Raw genomic sequence first — 18,885 nt, forward strand, 5'->3', positions numbered from 1 at the left:
ACACATTCAAGGTATCAAGCAGTCATACTTAAGATTATTAAAAATGTATAAAATGCAATAGACTTTAATCTTCAAAACTATTCAATTACATGCAATTCGCGAAGGGATTAATATTTCTTTATGGACTTTCGTATAAGCGCTAATCTTTGTTTGTGCGCCTCGGTGACAGTAGCTCGTTTGTAAGGACGAACTTCATCTGTACCAAAACCAGGGATCCACATATTCCAATTTCTCTCTGAAAATTACAATATCATAAATAGCAGATATATTTCTATTATTTCTCTTTGCAATTTATTCCAAGTTATATTTACCAAATTGTACAATACTTGAAGTTTGTTTTTTACAAAATCCTCAGATTTTCTTTTATTTATGATTTTATATACATATATATATACATATATACATACAAGTTACTTAACAACTTACCTAAATGCAGCTGTACATCTTTAACTTCCACTGTGTTTGCATGACGATGTTTAGCCAGTAGACAAGCTGCATTTACCGTTGTTTCCACAAAATCATCCGCTAATTGCAAAAGCATTTCTTCCACCTCTTCATCTAATTGTTCAGTAGGATCTACTTCCCTTACCAAATCTTGTAATCTTGTTTTTGTTAAAAACTAAAATCGAACAGTATTAATTGGCAAATGCTGTATCAAAAGTTAAGAACTGGCAAGGAGACACAAACAAATATTATGTAGATAATATATATAAATGTATTGTATAATTATATTTGTACAAATTATGGTATCTGAATCGTATTTTTGAAATAATTTTTGTGACATTATTGTTTCATCCTTAGATTTTGCATTTATATATCTCTTGTATCTCTCGTATGAATAATAGAAATATAATTCCAAACATTTTACGGTATTTATATGGATGACATACTTGTGGAAAATCGCTAAAAGAACTTGGAGTGGAGGATTGTTGTACTTGCTTCGAAGGCTGCGAAATGTATTGAGTTTGTTGAGATTGCGTCTGCGACTGCATAGTGGTTGTCGTAGTGCCGCTACTTTGCAAATTAGGTAAACCCGGTGAAGTTTGATTGTTAGGCCCTACAGATTGTAAAGTACCAAGCACAGGTGTCATATCCGAGCCTGTATTAGTTGCTTGTACGATAGCACTTTGTTGTGACATTCTAAACGCACAATTCTCAAATTTTCGTGAATAAATATTCCCGTTTGACAGATTCTACGACTTATTTTTGCGATTCACAGAGAGCGATTCATTATTATATTCTCGACATGCCATGTGCCTATTAGAAACAGTTTACAGAAAACATAATACTTATCGCGGTACTTGAATGAAAATTACAATCGGAAGTAGAGAAAATACTGCGATAATATCAACAAAGTATGAATCACGAAGTATAAAATTGCATAAGAGTGTACACGGCATTAGCAGCTGTACCGCAAACAGCATGTGCCATCTAGCGGTATAAATTACTATTAGGTCTTTAAAAATAGTCGACTGCGAGAAACGACGGTAATGTTAACCCGACTGTCTATCCGAATTCCATATTTTTTCAGGAAATATCTTTTTATTGGTTGTATAGAATTATAAATCCTTTTCCAGGATTAAAGTGTACATAAAAAGGAAGGCTGCAGCATCAACTTTATTTTGAAAAAAAAAATTAATTATAAAATTACATTTCTATTCACATGCTCTTAGAATAATATGGCGGTTAGAACTATCAATTTTCGCTTCATATAAAAGTTCAACAGTTCTTACACACTAAATAAATGTACCGCATAATCTGCGAACTGCATAATAAAATGTTAATGAATCATTAAAATTGAACTCAGAAGTCTAATATAAAAGATATTTCTAATTAACTATCCTTATATACGTGTACGTCTGGTGTCGTTATAACAGACGAAAAAACAGCAATAGATTAGTTTCCGAATAATATCATAAAGGTACCATACAGCACACATAATTTTAGGATACTCGAAAAAGACATTTCCTAAAAAAAAAATATAAAACTCTAACGGTAAAACAGATGACTCCAGGATCTCCTTAATATTCGCTTATGCATATCTTATGTACCGTAACGAGCGAGATCGTAATCTATCATGTTACAAAACTGATGATTAATATTTTTTAATCAACCTATGCAAACCATTGTCTCTCGGCGTGTTTACATCCGCGACACAATGCTACATATTGAAGTTGAAATAGATATGGAATTTTCGATGTGTACATCCACGGTGGCGTATGCAGATGACTACTCGTATGCCGATTCCTTGCAGCACGCAAGCCCGCGAAGTATACGTGTTCAGCTATGCGAACTCACTTGCGGCAAAAAAAACAACTCGCGTGCGCGCGACTCGACATTGTCACATACGCTAGTGCATTGCGCCGTCCATCGCGTGCCGTCCATCGTTTGACACAATTGACAATTGGGCGTCGCAAAACTGGAAAAAAGGAATTTCGACGCGCTCCAATTCGAATATAATTGTGAGTATGGAAAACATTGTCTCATCATTGTGCAGATTAATCTTCAAGTTTGCCTTTGTTGAAATCTTCTTTCTTGCTCAAAATATTGATAGTTTTCAAACAATTTGGAATATTAATTTAAATGAATTATAAATCTAATTAAAGTGAATTAAAATTAACGTAATTATACTTTAAATTATTTTTACAATCGAGTCACGAAAATCGTGATTTCTACGAGGACTTGGCTATTATACATAATTATTACTTGTTGCTACATTATTATCGCCAACTGTCCAAGGTTGTTCAAAGTTTTATAGTTTTTTATGCTTCTTGCAAAATTTATTTGCCGATATGCTTAATATAAAAAGTATGACGCAAATTTATCGTTTAACATTAAAATTTAATATTTAACGTTTAAATTTTTATGACAATTTTTGAGCGTGAATCATTCTACAAAACATGATGTCTTAAAGGTGTAAATAAAGAAAATCTTCAAACTAATTGCTTATTGATACGCTATAACACAAGTTTTCACTAATGAATCTACAATGCGTGCTTGAACCAGTGATGTCATTCGCGTTATCAATGTTAGATTACATGATAGATAAATGTAGACGCGCGACGCGAGACAATATCTATTATATATAATACAAGTTTAAAATTATTTTAGACCTGTATGATACTCTTTCAAAAAACGGAAGTAGTTAATCTTGTAAAAAGTTAACGAAAAGGCAGCAATTGATAAGCATTAATTCATCATATTAATTCTTGTTATCTTGTTTTAATTAAATAGTACTATCAGCGAGAAAAGATACGTGATGAGAAGAGTCATGTGAAAGAGATAAGCGTTAATCATTCTTCTTGATAACAATACGCATATCTTATACATGATATTAAATGAATGACAGTAACTTTTTATGTAATAAGTCAACATATATAATGTGAAAATGTCAACAATTTGTATTCAATTAGCATTCGTATTCGTTTATTTTCGTCTTTTAGACATGGAGTAGAATAAAATTGGACGTAATCTAATTATCGTTACATTTGTCGAACAATACAAGGTAACGATATTTATTTAATAATGCTCGTTATCTCAAGACATTACCACAAATTATTCACACAACTTTTGTGAATTTTAGCGAACTTTATGGGTTTTAGCGCTCAGTTTTATCGAAATTTTATGATTTAGACAATATTTGTAATAACAGAGATAAATGTAATAATAATCATAATCTACATAATTAAATGTAGATTGAAGTGGAAAAAACCTATCACGTGATATCAATGAAAGATCATCGCGACTTGATAAGTAGTATTCATATTGATAAAAATAAGTTTGGCCGCAACTTGTACGAACGCATATATGACTTGTGTGAATGATTATAAAAAGCGGCCACAAAGTTGCGTACGCGCTTTATTTCTGTTACATTTTTCTTACATCGTAAAACGGTAGTTGATTCGATCGAAGCTTATGTCACAATTCTGAGTTATCGACTTTTGCTTGTCTATAGAAAGAGAACGCGTTTATTATCGTTTTAAAGTCATGCCATAAGTCGATATTCTTCACTTTGTGTGTGAAATGTATTCAAGATATAAAGTATTCAAGATGAAATGTATTCAAGATATAAAGTATCATAAATATATATATATACATATATATACTTATGATATAGACAGGGTGTCTCAGACTTATCGTAACATCCGTTAATGACAGATTTCTGAGATCATTTGGAGATGAAAATCTTAATGCCAAAATGTCGAGGCTGTTATAGTTTTTGAACAGGAAAGATTTAAAATTCACCAATCAACTTGTCAAAATTTTGCGCGCTCAGGGACACCGCATATCGAAAGGGCCCTTCCACAACACTCAGCTCGATTGAAATAATAATACTTGAAATTATTGTTCACTTTATTTCTTTGTACACTGTTCGCAAGATTGACGAATTTCGAGATAATAATAGTAATTATCGTATGGAAACGCGATTGTCGAATTGTCAAAGCATGAAAAAAGGCGAATATTTTGTTCGTGTTTCTTTAAATAAATAAATAAAAATATATTTCCAAACATGTTAGAAGTTTCTTTTCTTACCGACTTATCTTTCTTATTAACATTTTATACAGCAAACTTCTTACCGATTGTATTGATTTTCTCTCATCACAAGAGAAACGTCATTTGTCAATGGCACGCTTCACACGAATGCTTTGACAGCTCGACGCGTATCAATTATTATTATCAGCCTAAAATTCGTCAGTTTTGCCAACAGTGTACAAAGAAATAAAGTGAGCAATATGTCAAGATACATATGTATTATTATTTCGATCGAGTTGAGTAAAGTGTTGTGGAAGGGCCTTTTCGATATGCGATGTCCCTGAGCGCAAAAAATTTTGACAAGCTGATTGGTGAACTTTAAACCTTTCCCATTCAAAAACTATAGCAGCCTCGACATTTTGGCATTAAGATTTTCGTCTCCAAATGTCCTCAAGAATCCGCCATTAACGGGTATTACAGTAAGTCTGGGACACTCGTATATACATAAGAATCGTTATATTGTGCCATATATGGGCTTGTTCGTTTTAGCTGCACTGGGGCAGCTCTGGGTCTGCTCTAAACAAGATAATACAGGACAAACTATTTATCTGTCCTGTATTATCCTGTGTAGAGCAGAACCAGAGCAGCCCCAGTGTAGCTAAAACGAACAAGCCCTATGTGCGCTACGAGAATATGTAACTATAAAAATATATAAGTATCTTATGCGCGTAACTATCAGTGAACTTTTCACTTCTCGATTTTGTAGATCTCACATGGATTTCACTTTCAATCGAGTTTCATTGTACGATAAAAAAAAATAGTTACCTGATCATGATTTCGACAAACTTACACGAACATTTTCACTTTTCACCTTTATACTCCTAGGGAAGAATTACTTGATCGATATCCACAACGTACTCCAATTAGGTACCTTTCGAAAGTTTATCGGACCAAGTCGGTTCACGGCAAAAATCATCATCCTTGTAATTCCAGTTTTCACAATCTTTAAAAAAAATGGCATAGATCCCACACTTAAAAAACAAACAAGTTTTTGTCACGATATCAAAACTTATTTTCTCGAGTATGTCGCTGATTTATTATGAATATACTTAGAAATGTTTAATGTATATAATGTATAGCTGCTACGATTTATAGTATATAGTTGTGTAGCGAAACTCCAATTTCAAAGTACAACTGTAGATTCTTTGTAAATAATTGAGCTTGTACAGGAATGCATGCGGACGAAATCAATTTTCGCTCATTGCGGAACCGTTGCACCAATAGGCAACACGTCCTCCGTTGCATCAGTAGTCGCAAATATTGACAGATCATCACGGTCAAGTTTTTCCGCGAGTAAACCACTATAATATAGATTAGAAATCGATCGGCTTTGATAGAAATTGCGGAATTCCTCTGTGAATACTGCCGTCGAGTGAGTCGGGACATGTTTGGCGACTTCGTTATCGTAAGCACATTTTTGCGTCGCAGTACAATCTGTGTTTAATGCTTTTAAGACCGTCAAGTCCAGACTTGCCTCGATATAAGGTCGGGGATTCTCGTCCTCGGCGGAGGTCGATGCGGTCCTGAATAAAATATGAATGCCCTGCGAAACATCACGTGTTACGGTGAGAAGGAACCTCGCACGACAATCGAGTGTAGGCATAATCGTTCACTATCTATGACAAGGGTCCCTTACCTGCGGTTTCGGTTCAAGACCAATTCACATATTACACGTCTTAAGTATATCACTTTTCACGATAAGATCAAATGTGAAATATAAAATTTGGAATAGAATATAAATATAAATAATATTATATAAATATAAACATATAAATTCTATCAAAGAATACGAGTCTCCCTTTCTCTCTCTCTCTCTCTCTCTCTCTCTCTCTCTCTCTCTCTCTCTCTCTCTCTCTCTCTCTCTCTCTCTCTCTCTCTCTCTCTCTCTCTCTCTCTCTCTCTCTCTCTCTCTCTCTCTCTCTCTCTCTCTCTCTCTCTCTCTCTCTCTCTCTCTCTCTCTCTCTCTCTCTCTCTCTCTCTCTCTCTCTCTCTCTCTCTCTCTCTCTCTCTCTCTCTCTCTCTCTCTCTCTCTCTCTCTCTCTCTCTCTCTCTCTCTCTCTCTCTCTCTCTCTCTCTCTCTCTCTCTCTCTCTCTCTCTCTCTCTCTCTCTCTCTCTCTCTCTCTCTCTCTCCTCTCCCCCCCTCCCTCCTCCCTCCCTCTCGCTAAAAAGCGTAGAACAAATTTAATCTTAAATTAACCGTTTTAAAAATTACAAGAAATGAATATATAACATTTATAGAGACACAACATACTTGGGTGAATCGATAAGAATTCTATACTAACAGATCTTTTTCAGCTCCCTATTTACGCGTGAGTCGTTCGTATCCTCACGTACCTTTAATTGTTTGTTATTCGGCAAGTAATTGAATTGCTTGAGCGGCGCTTGGACATAATGTTGCCCATTATTTATAATTTGTTTTGGAGAGAGAAACCAAAAAGACCTTAGCACACGAGTCTATAAAATATTAAAAACTGAAAAACAGCTAGAAATACAAATGACCTATGTGTAGAAATATGAATAATGCTATTGTAAAAGTAACAATACAAGATAGATTTAAAAATTATGATTGATTCCGGTTACGAAAATAATTGACTGTTTTGAAAATAGTCGTTTAAATTCTAAATATGCAATTTTTTGTAAGAATATGTCACAGCAGAATTAATAAGTAGATTGAAAAATTGTCTAAATCATGTAAATAATAGATAGATATATGTTTTTATCATCAACGATTTCCAATATCTATGAGACCTATTTGCCTTGTAACTACAAAAGGCTTCATTAAATGACCTTACAGTATTGGTTTAATCTCGTAATTCTTTTAAGCACGTAAACACGCATATGCAAGGTCTTGACTTTTAGTGCTTGCTTGTAACAAGTTTAGACGGAAATAATAATTTTTAACAGATATTAGTTACAAAAAATCGTCAACTTTGGTACTTATAATTTCCCAGTAGATTACAGAATACGAATAATGAGGTGAATTATATTTCGCGTAAGTACTAATTTTAGTCAGATAAATCAAAGAAATAAAAAACTATTGTATAAAAGTAAGAAAAGAACACGCAAAACATTCGGTTTTATTGATAAAACCGATTTTTCGCGAGAGAGTTAATCAAGCAGTTATTGAAAAAATTGTGTGCTTCGCGGAGGTCACGACGCGTGCGCGTCACGCAACAAACGGAACGACACACACATCATCGTGCAACGCGTGCATCGCGTGTACCAAGTTTCCCCCGTATGTATTATCCGCATCGATGAGACATACCGACCGCATGACGGCGCCACGGGAAACGACGTCGCGACGCCGTCGTTAGACGGCGCAGATCGCGGGGAACGTGTGGCGGGATATGTACGTACAAAGCGAGCGAGCGGGTGGGCGGATAATGAAGGCAGTAACGCCTCTATCGCATCGGTACTCCGGCCGTTTTTTTTAATCGCCCGTAGTTAACGTCGTATCTCCACGGGACTCTTCGGAGACAAGCGCGAGTGAGCGCGAGTGTCGGCACACACGCGTTTCTTTCAAGCTCGCTTTTAACTCCGTCCTTTCTCTCTCTCTCTCTCTCTTCTCCTATCTCTCATGGTCTCTCTGTCAACTCACAATTTCTCGCGTGCTTTCCTTCTATTACTTTTCTTGACATTCCCCGCACACTCCTCAAAAGCGCCTTTCATACGCAGAGAGGTATCGCCACACCGGCGACACCCAACCTTCCGGCGATAACGCGGTAGTTTCTAAGGAGTAGCCGGTGAGGAAGCGCGAGTGAGCGAGCGCGCGAGACGTTTCGCGCGAATGCTGCGCGTATGCGTGCGATGTGTCGATACCGAATGTGTGGCGCGTATGTACGCGTGTATCGCGCCGGTACGGAACGCGGCGCGGCATTGTTTTCTTCTCGTCACTGTTATCGGTTCTGATCACCCTGCTAGTGATTAATTAATAACGAAACGACAACCCTTGCATGACCGCCGCATCGTGGCAGTCGATAATCACATTGACACTCGTCGCTGTCGAGATATTTGGGAGCCGGCAGCAACAAGGTACGACATCACGATGCCAACCTAGGCTGAGTTCCACTTGGTGATCGCAACGCTCGTGAACATTATCTATCTTTCTTTAACTTTCGATGAAAAACAAAGATAAAATGATTCCACAAACGTTGCGATCGCCAAGTGGAACGTACCTCTAGTCGTGACCGATGACGATTTGAACCCACCCCAAGCGGAAAATGTACGATTCAGTTTGCACGAGTGCCTGTGCGCGCGCGCGCGCGCGCGTGTGTGTGTGTGTGTGTGTGTGTGTGTGTGTGTGTGTGTGTGTGTGTGTGTGTGTGTGTGTGTCTTCGCCGTCGATTAGGAATTTCTAGCACTCCTTGCACTTCTCTAACACTCTAATACTCCTCATTATGGGTACATCCCTTTAGCAGTTCATGCATGATACACTCCCTCACGTGCGAGATGAGGCATACGTGAATCCACAGCGCGAGTGGTATCTGATTGCGTGCGCGCACAGTCAACGCTTTTAAATTCTGTAGGGAAAAAAGTACGTTCTGTTAAGAAAGATTAACATTTTACATTCCGTAAATTCATTAGAAAGATGATTTGATGATTAGAATTATTATCGTTTTTACGGTGCAATCTTTTATGCAAAAGCAACCCAACATCTTCAAAACTGAGAAATGAGAATCTATGCAAAAAATATGTGGATGACGCTTCGCGTCATGAGAGTAATTTATAGATGAAGCATATTGTAATCTACTTAAGCACTTGGATGACCAAGTTATTTTGGTCTTAAAATAATATGGAAAATTTAATTATGTCTTTATATATGTAAAGATTTCCAGGGATGAATATTCTTTCGGAATACTATAGTGTCGATAGAAAATTGCACTAAATTCTGCAAGTATCGAATTTAATATACATGGATTGTATAGTAAAATTCGAATATGTATTACTTGATGATACACGTAGTAGTTTAAATAAATTGATCGTTGGAACTCAAATAAGATACAATGCATTTCATATAATTTATTATGAATCTTATTTATGAAAACCTTTTGACTGTTTTTTTAAATAGTTTTATGCACAACTATTATATTTATATAAATTATTAAATGTAATTTTTCAATTAATTTCATTAAAAATTTAATATTTTTATACAAAATTAACATTTTAGTTATATATAGAAATTAATATCGTTCAAGTAATACGCATGTGTTATCATTGCAAAATGCAACTACCAGTAGATTAAATTACTCTTTCAACTTTTCTGTTGAAATTCAGACTGTATTGAAACTCAAGAACATACTACATTCATTTGTATCAATGTTCTAAGAAACACGGTGATAACAAAATATATATTACAGTGAATCACAAAAGTATTCATTCAGTCTTTCAATCGTAACATGAAACAATTGATAATTTTTTCGGAGAAATATTATACATGAATAGTTTATAATTATGTTAGAAATAGCTAAATGCTTTTGATATAAACAGAAAAATTTCTAAATATTCGTAACAAAAATAAAAATTTCAGAAATGTGGAAATTAAATAAAAGGAATATTCTTGTGCATATTATAACATGGATGTATCATGTGCCCATAGTGGGATATACTCGACAAGTGCATACGCACGTGTTATGTGCGTGCGCGTGCGCCTGTACAGAGTTGAATCCTAACGAGAGAAGTATGCATTCCTCCGACATGAGCCGGTGTATTAGTGCTGATGTTTCAAAAGCAAGAGATATACGACTTATGTATGTGTAAATATGTACGGACCTCTTTGAACCGTAAGGAGGCATGTGTACATACAATGCGTACAATACGACGAAGATTGCGATTCACGCGATCAAACGAGATCTAATCCTTTCCTTTCTTTTTTACTTTGATCTCGCTTTTGCGATTGCACGTGAAGTCATCGCCGATTACGTAGAATCTGTTGCATCTCGCGTCAACATCGCGACTCTTACGTTCATTTATTCGAGCTAAAAAACAACTTTAAGGTGAAAGAATTTGTCGTTGGAAATAGTATATGAGGAATAAAACCCCTCGGTATTGAAGACTAAAAATGTTAGAAGAAAAGTCGATAACTTCAGAGCCATAGACATTCGTCGCCTATTAATATTAACGCTACGACTGACTTGTTAAGACCACTATAATTATTAAAAGTTGCTGAAAACTATATATTTGATGATTTCAATCGTAATTTCGAAAAGTCGTGTAAATATAATAAATGATGAATGTGCCATAAGGCTGAAACCGCCCCCTTATCTTATACATATTTTTCATTATATAACAGTGTATATAACAAACGCCGTACAAAAAAATGTAAAGATTTTCTAATCTAATAACACACGTGTCGCTCAAACCGACGCGTTCCAGCTAATCGAATCGTGATAAGTTAAACGAGCCACAAGCGCAAGCGCATGTACGGCTTATGTATGGCGCGACGACGTAAATTTCGCGTGCGGAATGATGACGTGCACGATACGCCGTAGTGGCGTAGAAATTGATCGGTTACGTTGGCGTGAGAGAGCCTTTAACCCTTCGCATTCGGTTTAATTACCGTCACGCGAATGTTCGTCGACGCATTGAAAAGCCGGCTTATTTCGAAAATCCACTCGACGACGATTTTCTTCGAGGTTTTTGATCGCATTAGTTTGTAATTTACAACGATACATTTTGCTTTCCTTGCGTTATGATATATCGCCCTTTCTTTTATTGTCAATCATTTCGCCGAACAATTTTACTTATCCTGAATGACATTACACTGTCTGCATACGTGTATGTATAAGAATACTTTGCAGAGTGTCCTTTACCAAACGCAAAACTGAGTTTTTTTTGCAAAAATTTCTATTGATATTTCCATACATTTCAAGTTTTCAATTTTTAGTATCATATATTTTGTAAAAATATGCTTTTATTATTTATTCTTTGAAGGTTATTTTTCAAAAATTGTCGCTTTCTATATTTAAATTTCTAGATTTAAATTTCTAGTTTCCAAGTTTTCCATATCAGGTATTCACCTATTGCAATAATGAGCTTCGTAAATAAGTAATTTATATGTTGAACATGGTCTTCTCGCGTTGGGTGACGTCATACCGTTGATGCCGTCAGTTACAAATATGTTTTTGTTTGATCTATGCGCTTACATGGATGTATCAACACTTATGCACTTATATACTTTTTAACTTGACGCTTGAAAACTGTAAGAAGAGCTAATATATAGAATATACGCGAGCTCATTGCGCGTAGGAAGCGCACGGTCGTAGATGTCGCGTGAATTTGCTGCAAGAATATCACGCGATATTCGCGGAAACACGAAGACATAATAATGTCTCGCGATTCCGTGTAAGTATGAGATTAACCCACTTTATCGCTGCGATTATTTGAAATTGAGTAAAATTTCGCGTATTCCGGCCAATATGATTTGTTTCATTCGTTGTGATATTACATATATCAATTACGATATATAAATAAATAATATTTACGAAATACATAAACTAATACATGTGTCTGACGATAATTGCATACGAACCGGTAATATTAATTTTGACAATATTAGTTAGTTCTCGATATCGTTAATTTGTGTTTTCTTGTCAACGGTCTCTTTTAAATCGCTGATTACTGAAACTTTTGTAAATTTTTACAAGTCATTAAAAGTGGAAGATTTTTGAAAAGTAAGTTTCAGAGGACTCAACAGGTAGTAAAATCATATTCTTCATTTGACTTGAAAGTTTCAAATGTTTTTATCCAAAGTCGAACAAGACCGATTTATTGTTTTTACTATTATAAAGACTATTATTAAAGACAACTCAAATGATTGAGTGTATTATCGCACTTCTATATACTTTAGAAGAATACTTTACGTAGAGTGCATAGACATATTTCTCTATACATCTGTGATGTAAATACAAATTTCACTAATCACGATTTATGTCACACATTGGATAATGGAAATTTGTATTTAACGTGCAATTTACAAAGTAATCATTCTCCGCTTAACGTGAATAATTTATTTGATTGCAGATGTTTGCAGTCTATGCCATGAAAATGCGGGAGATCTGAGATGAATGTGTGAACGATTCTGAGTCTTTCCGAGAATAATGCGTGAACTGATAGCTTGCGGTTTTGTCATACGGACAGCAACAAGTGATTTCTCATACGACATTGAAGAAAGCGTGTGATGTAACAAACGAAAATAATTCCCGAAATAATTCACTAGATATAAAAAAAACAGCTATTGCCTTCGTTTGTCTTTCTCCAAGTGATCCGGCGGCATCTCACCGGAATGCCGGAAGACGAGCGATTTTTGGGAGACTCGCCTAAGTCCTGAACGAGCGCAGTAGAACGTTCATCCGCATTGAATCACATAAGAATTTTTTAAAGCTAAAAGAAATTATGGAGGAGATAAAAGTGCCGAACTTAGGGCAGGCCGCGTCGGCCGCTTGTTCCATGGCGACCAATTTCTTGGCGCCGGTGAAGACCGAGCGCCAGATCTACGAAAACTCGATGCTCGAGGACGATCCCAATGCTAACTCGGTGGTGCCGACTTCGCAAGAAGACCGTACCGTGCCTAGGTGGGGCCCGAATCACAAAGGTGCCCAGGAACTCGCTAATCTGTACAGCACTGGTGCGTATATACACCTTTTCGTTACAATTATTTAAAGTTTGGATTCTTCCGACAAGTTTCTTTTATCGTTGCGCGCATTTCAATATGAGACTAATTGGTTGATTCTTGTAGTTCCGAAATTATTTAAGTGGCAACGATATCGTGGTGTTGTTTTGAAATTTATTACTTGTCAGTTATATTTTTAAATCTTAGCTGTCATAAAAACAAGGAGAGAGAAAAAGGGGGAGAAAGAGAGGGAGGAAAGAGAGAGAGAGAAAGAGCGCAATATTTATTAGCGCATATTGTGTACCAATATTCACAAATGCTTTTTTTTAATGATAAATTCTCTAGAGTTGATTTTTCTAAAATATTAAAGAAGATCATCATTCGTTACATTTTTCTACTTTTTAATATATCTTTATTATTAAATTTCTAATTTGTAATTTTTTAAATTGTATGAATTATTTATAACTGAAAATTTATTTAAAATTTAATTGAGAAATGTAAGGTTTATTTGTTTCTTTGAAGCTTAGTTTGTAAAAAGCTCTTTCTTTTACAATTGCTTATATAAAACTATCAGTCTCGACATTTTTGCTAAAAAAAATTGATTCTAATTATTCAGAGAATCTGGCATTGGAGAAAGGACATTTATGATTTTTGAAACACAAAATTAGCAGTGTTTACTTAAACTAAATTTAATAATTAAACACTGCTAATTTTTCAAGAAATTAATGACAGATAGTACTGACAAATCGTTATACTGTAATTATGATGATGTACCTTTAGGGAAGAGGACACAAGAGTGCATTTGCGTGGGTATCTGCATCACTCTCATAGCTGTGAATTCTATGTTCGTACTCATCAGGCTACGATTGGAAAATTTCAGTTCCATAGCAATAGCTGCATTATGCGGTATTATCACGGCCGACTTTGGTTCCGGTTTGGTTCACTGGGCCGCGGATACATGGGGTTCGATTGAACTTCCAATTCTGGGAAAGGTAAAGAGACTTATGATACAAAACATGAGAGTAAATTTGTAAATTTTGATTTACAATGATGTCATTTTTTTGTTTCCAGAATTTTTTAAGACCATTTCGCGAACACCACATAGATCCGACAAGTATAACGAGACACGATTTCATAGAGACTAACGGCGATAATTTCATGGTTGCGATACCAGTCCTGTCCAAGCTCACATGGGATTTTCTGACGCTACCCGAAGTAGATATGCAGCACAAGTTCGTTTGGACGTGTTATTTATTTCTTCTCGCTATTTTTGTAGCAATGACTAATCAGGTAAGCATCTATATACATTATTAATAATTATAAATATTCAAATAAAAAATTATTATACATAAAGAGTTCAAAAAATAGTTGAAATAATGTTACATAACATATTTTAACATTGTCTTTGTAGAATCGACCTTTAATGATATATCTTTCAATTTTAAGCTTCCGCATTCACGAGAGATTGTTATATATATAGGAATTACTTTATGTATTGCGCAATTAGAAAATGATTAAAAATTATGCATGTTTTATATTTATAGATACACAAGTGGTCACATACGTATTTTGGACTACCCGCTTGGGTTATTTGGCTTCAAGAACACAGGATTATTTTGCCGAGGAAGCATCACCGAGTACACCATGTCGCACCACACGAGACATACTTTTGCATTACTACGGGATGGTTGAATTGGCCTTTGGAGAAACTCTACTTCTGGTATATCTTGGAGGTGATAATCGAAAAGGCCACTGGCTGTAAACCCAGAGCCGACGATCTAAAATGGGCGCAAAAGCGTTCTTGAGAATTAATAATCGGCCTCTTCTCGCTATTGTATATTTTACTGTACGATCAAGATATTTAACATATGGCCAAACAAAATACTGAGTAACATCGAAGTAGAAATTAAGCAGAGAGTTTATATATATATTGGCAATAGTAAAAGGGCTTTTATACATAGAACAATCGTTCGGATAAATATCCAAGTTTCTTTTTTCGACAATTAATACTACGTGGCCTTTTGTGAAGACAGATGCAGCGTGTACAAGGATAAGTAACATAACTTCACCTGCTTTTAAAGTTTACATGTTTTTAATACTTATACGCAATAATATATAAATAGGATAAGCATAAATTTTATAAAGTCACACGCTTATGACATTACAATTTAATGATCCGTCGATCTATATTGATAACGTTTTTATGTACCGCACAATCATCGCGCATCAAAATTGCACAAACCTATATAAACTTTATTTTAACATATATAAAAAGTACTTTGAGAAAAAGAAATCGTGATATTAAACGACAGATATGAAGTGTAATACAATAAGCTGAAATATTTTTAAAATATTGAAGACATTTTTCTAATATTATATATATATATATATATAAACATATTTGGAAATAACTGAACTATAAACAGATTTATTTAATATAAAGCGGTCTATCTAGAATATTATCAATCTTTGGTAGAAAAATTTTTTTTTATTATTTTTCACGTTAGATTGCACTGCGATGTTTACAAAAATGCTTCATTTTCGTCTTTTACATACACAAAATTCCCTGAACCTCCTGAGACATTTCTGTGAAATCAATCAAAAATTTGTTACACATTATTTACACCAATTCAAACTAGCATTGTCAATTTCAAGTTTTTATAATGTATACTTCACAGCAGAATTTTATAATCGAGATATATTTTTTATATGCAAATAAGAAAACATAATTCATTCATTCAAAAGATAACATCACAAAGAACCTTTTACTATATATTTTTCTTTTTATGGTCTATAAATTTACAGTAATTTTTATAAAAATTGACAACCTAGTTTTTGATCTCATGTTCTTAAGAATTTACTCGGTAAAATTTGGGGCTAAGAATTGAATGATAATATGTTAGATGTCTGCTTAATATTGTTATGTTTCATACATAGTAATAAAAGTTACGTAATTAATAGCATTATAATTGAACACTCATAACACTCTATAAAAAAGAACAAACATCTCTTTTACTATAGAAAAATACTTAAACTATGCGTATATTTTTTTGCATTTTGCACACTAATTACATTTCTTAGCTCCGAATGTACAATCAAATGTTACAAGGTGCTAAGTATAAATACAAGTTGTAGGTTCAGGGACCAAAGATAAAGACTTATTGTTTTATGTAACAATCGTCTGAACACTTGGTCTAATTTAGGTAAAGAATAATACAGTTGACTATATGTGCGATGTGTCTGACAATTATTTTTGCTAATCTATAGACGTATTATTCTTAGCTAATGTTGAAGCACTCAACTTCGCATACATTCAGGATACTTTACGTAGAACTTTACCGTGATCTATGTTCCTTACATAAGTAATATATCTTTTAAACGAAATAGCGTTTGTATAAAAAATTATTGTAATCATTGTTATTGTTATTGTTATTGTTATACAAGATAAAGTATAAATTTTAAACGATTCGCGTCAAGAACCAATCAGATTTTAAACTTCTCATTTATCATGCGATAAGAATTAATTTTAATATCGTTGTGAAACCAAAGATTTAAAGAAATAAATCTATTTATTTATTTATTCAATAATTAATATTTAGATATAAATTACAAATATAAAATATAAAATAATTTTGTCATTATTTTAAGTCGAATTCTAATTCAAATGGGGAATAGAAAAGAAAGAGAATATGCTTTATATAATACAAATTCCATTAAATTAAATGCGATCAAAAGACAAGAGGATTTATTAAGCCATGCAGCTAATCAAATATTAGAAGTTTTTAACACAATGTAGAAATATAGAGCTTTTTATAAGATAAAGCGATAATAGAGAATCTGATAAAGATCTTTATTGTGGATTAACATATTTACATTCCAGAATTTGCGTTTCGAAGCAAACATTGGAAGAATCAATTGTTTAATTAGCAACATTGTTATAAATAGCCGATACTGTACAATGTTACCAGGTTGTTGAACTCGAAATAACAGCAAAGCTACCATTATAATTATGCTACAAGCGAATGATTTGCTTATGATTTTGCTTGTTCCAATTGATTTTAATATAATTCACAGCGCGATCAGTCTATCTGTTGAGATACAATCTGCAACTCACGCGCTCAAATCTAACGTAAATTTCGCCTAAAAATAAAAGTTATGCAAAAATACAATCAATGAAAATATATTACATTTCAATCCGTTCCTATATTCTGGTACGGTATTTATACATAAAGGATAAACTATGCTTACAAGCATAGCTCTGGTAACAATAAAAATGAAAAATAATCAGAAATGCGCCGAATAAGAGGTATATAAATGCAAGGAATTTATGTGTACGTAGTTATAAACAACAATACTAATAATATCGTAATATTTGGCAACTCAAATCGGACACTAGTCTAATCATAAAATTAAATTTACAGTAAAAAGAGTAAAGCGCAAATTGTGAAATGTTATAAGAGAAAGAAAAAAAGAAATAGACACAAGTTCATATGTATTCTAAATATTTTGTATATCTGAAATATTTATATGTTATTGCGCGCGATAACGCATATGTAGAAAATAATCGAAAAAAAAATGCCAATGAATGAAAGAAATGATGTTATATTGCTATTTTCATATGATCATAATTGTGCTCCTTAATCATAATTGTATTATATTACGGCCTTAATAGTCGAAAATATTCTATTAATACTTACACTTCTTTAACACTTACACTGTAGCTTAAACTCTCATTTTCACTTTACGCTAAAAATGTTTTCTGTCGAAAATTACATTAAATACTGTTTGTAATCTTACACAATATTAGATGTCATTCAATCTTTTTAATTGTGTAATTAAAATTATTTCATTCAAATCTCAGCACAATTACGTAAATAAAATACCGATTATACGAATCAAAACCGACGCATCTGCTGTTGCTGAAAGTACAAAGAGAATAAAAGACAAGCCATTGCTTCTATATAGCCTGCATATTACAATGTACTTTATATTCATGTAACATTTTGTGCATGTTACCTATGCAAACATATCCTTTTGTAATAAATATTGAACTGATGACAATGAGTGTAATGATTTTAAAATGTATTATTTTTATAATATAATTTTCATCTCTTTTCTCGATTTTATCAAGACATTATATATATATCATATTTTTTTAGCAATACAACTATATGAAACATCAATTAAGAAAGCATCTGATGGAAAAGTATAAAATCAAAGCGAGTCATAATTTTATTGCTATGAAAACTTCTTTTTACAAAATATACCGTTAAAAATGAATGTTTTGTAATTATTATTGCAAAAAATGGGAAGTGGAAAAAAATATGTCGCATAGGAAACAAGTGCATATTGAAAAATGGACTGAAGATTATATATAAATAAATACGAAATATCTTAATCTTTCCACGTGATAATTTCTGAGACTAGTGGTAGTTAAAAATGTATCACATCAAAGATAATTTATTTGGCATGGAATGGCACAAGATTTTATAATCGATGTAACTTTGTTATATAAGCGGAATTGTTTGCAAATATAAAATCATGCTCATCATAAATTATTCTTTTCAGAGTCAAGCTGTTTTGATGAAATGCATTTTTTCTTTTTTTAACAACCCATAGTTTAAAACATAATTACTTGGAAAAATTGAAGATACCCCTGTATATAATTTTCTGTAAAGTTACACAAAATATGAATTTTTTTAAATAAATCGGTGATGATAATCGTTCCGATTATCCATTGGAA

General features: G+C 33.7%; 2 protein-coding genes across 3 annotated transcripts; one reads left to right on the forward strand and one right to left on the reverse strand.

Annotated features, from left to right (window-relative positions):
* Window positions 1-48: 48 nt before the first annotated feature.
* Window positions 49-1,389, reverse strand: Taf12 (TATA-box binding protein associated factor 12). The gene is made up of 3 exons (XM_012371194.2): window positions 891-1,389; window positions 427-619; window positions 49-235 (listed from the first exon to the last, which is right to left on the reverse strand). The coding sequence occupies exons 1-3, from the start codon at window positions 1,137-1,139 to the stop codon at window positions 108-110; spliced, it is 570 nt and encodes a 189-aa protein (XP_012226617.1). The 5' UTR covers window positions 1,140-1,389; the 3' UTR covers window positions 49-107.
* Window positions 1,390-2,229: 840 nt separating this feature from the next.
* Window positions 2,230-18,203, forward strand: Kua (Plasmanylethanolamine desaturase Kua). Of its 2 annotated transcripts, none has more exons than XM_012371206.2 (5): window positions 2,230-2,462; window positions 12,554-13,157; window positions 13,923-14,134; window positions 14,214-14,432; window positions 14,687-18,203. In XM_012371206.2, exons 2-5 carry the CDS (start codon window positions 12,926-12,928, stop codon window positions 14,945-14,947), a joined length of 924 nt encoding a protein of 307 aa, XP_012226629.1. In that variant the 5' UTR covers window positions 2,230-2,462; window positions 12,554-12,925; the 3' UTR covers window positions 14,948-18,203. The 2 variants fall into 2 exon arrangements, with proteins under 2 accessions (XP_012226629.1, XP_012226628.1); XM_012371205.2 differs by lacking the exon at window positions 2,230-2,462 and adding an exon at window positions 7,890-8,566.
* The last annotated feature ends 682 nt before the right edge of the window (window positions 18,204-18,885 follow it).

This window comes from Linepithema humile, chromosome 3 (genome assembly GCF_040581485.1).
Source record: "Linepithema humile isolate Giens D197 chromosome 3, Lhum_UNIL_v1.0, whole genome shotgun sequence".
NCBI classification, from domain to species: Eukaryota; Metazoa; Arthropoda; class Insecta; order Hymenoptera; family Formicidae; genus Linepithema; species Linepithema humile.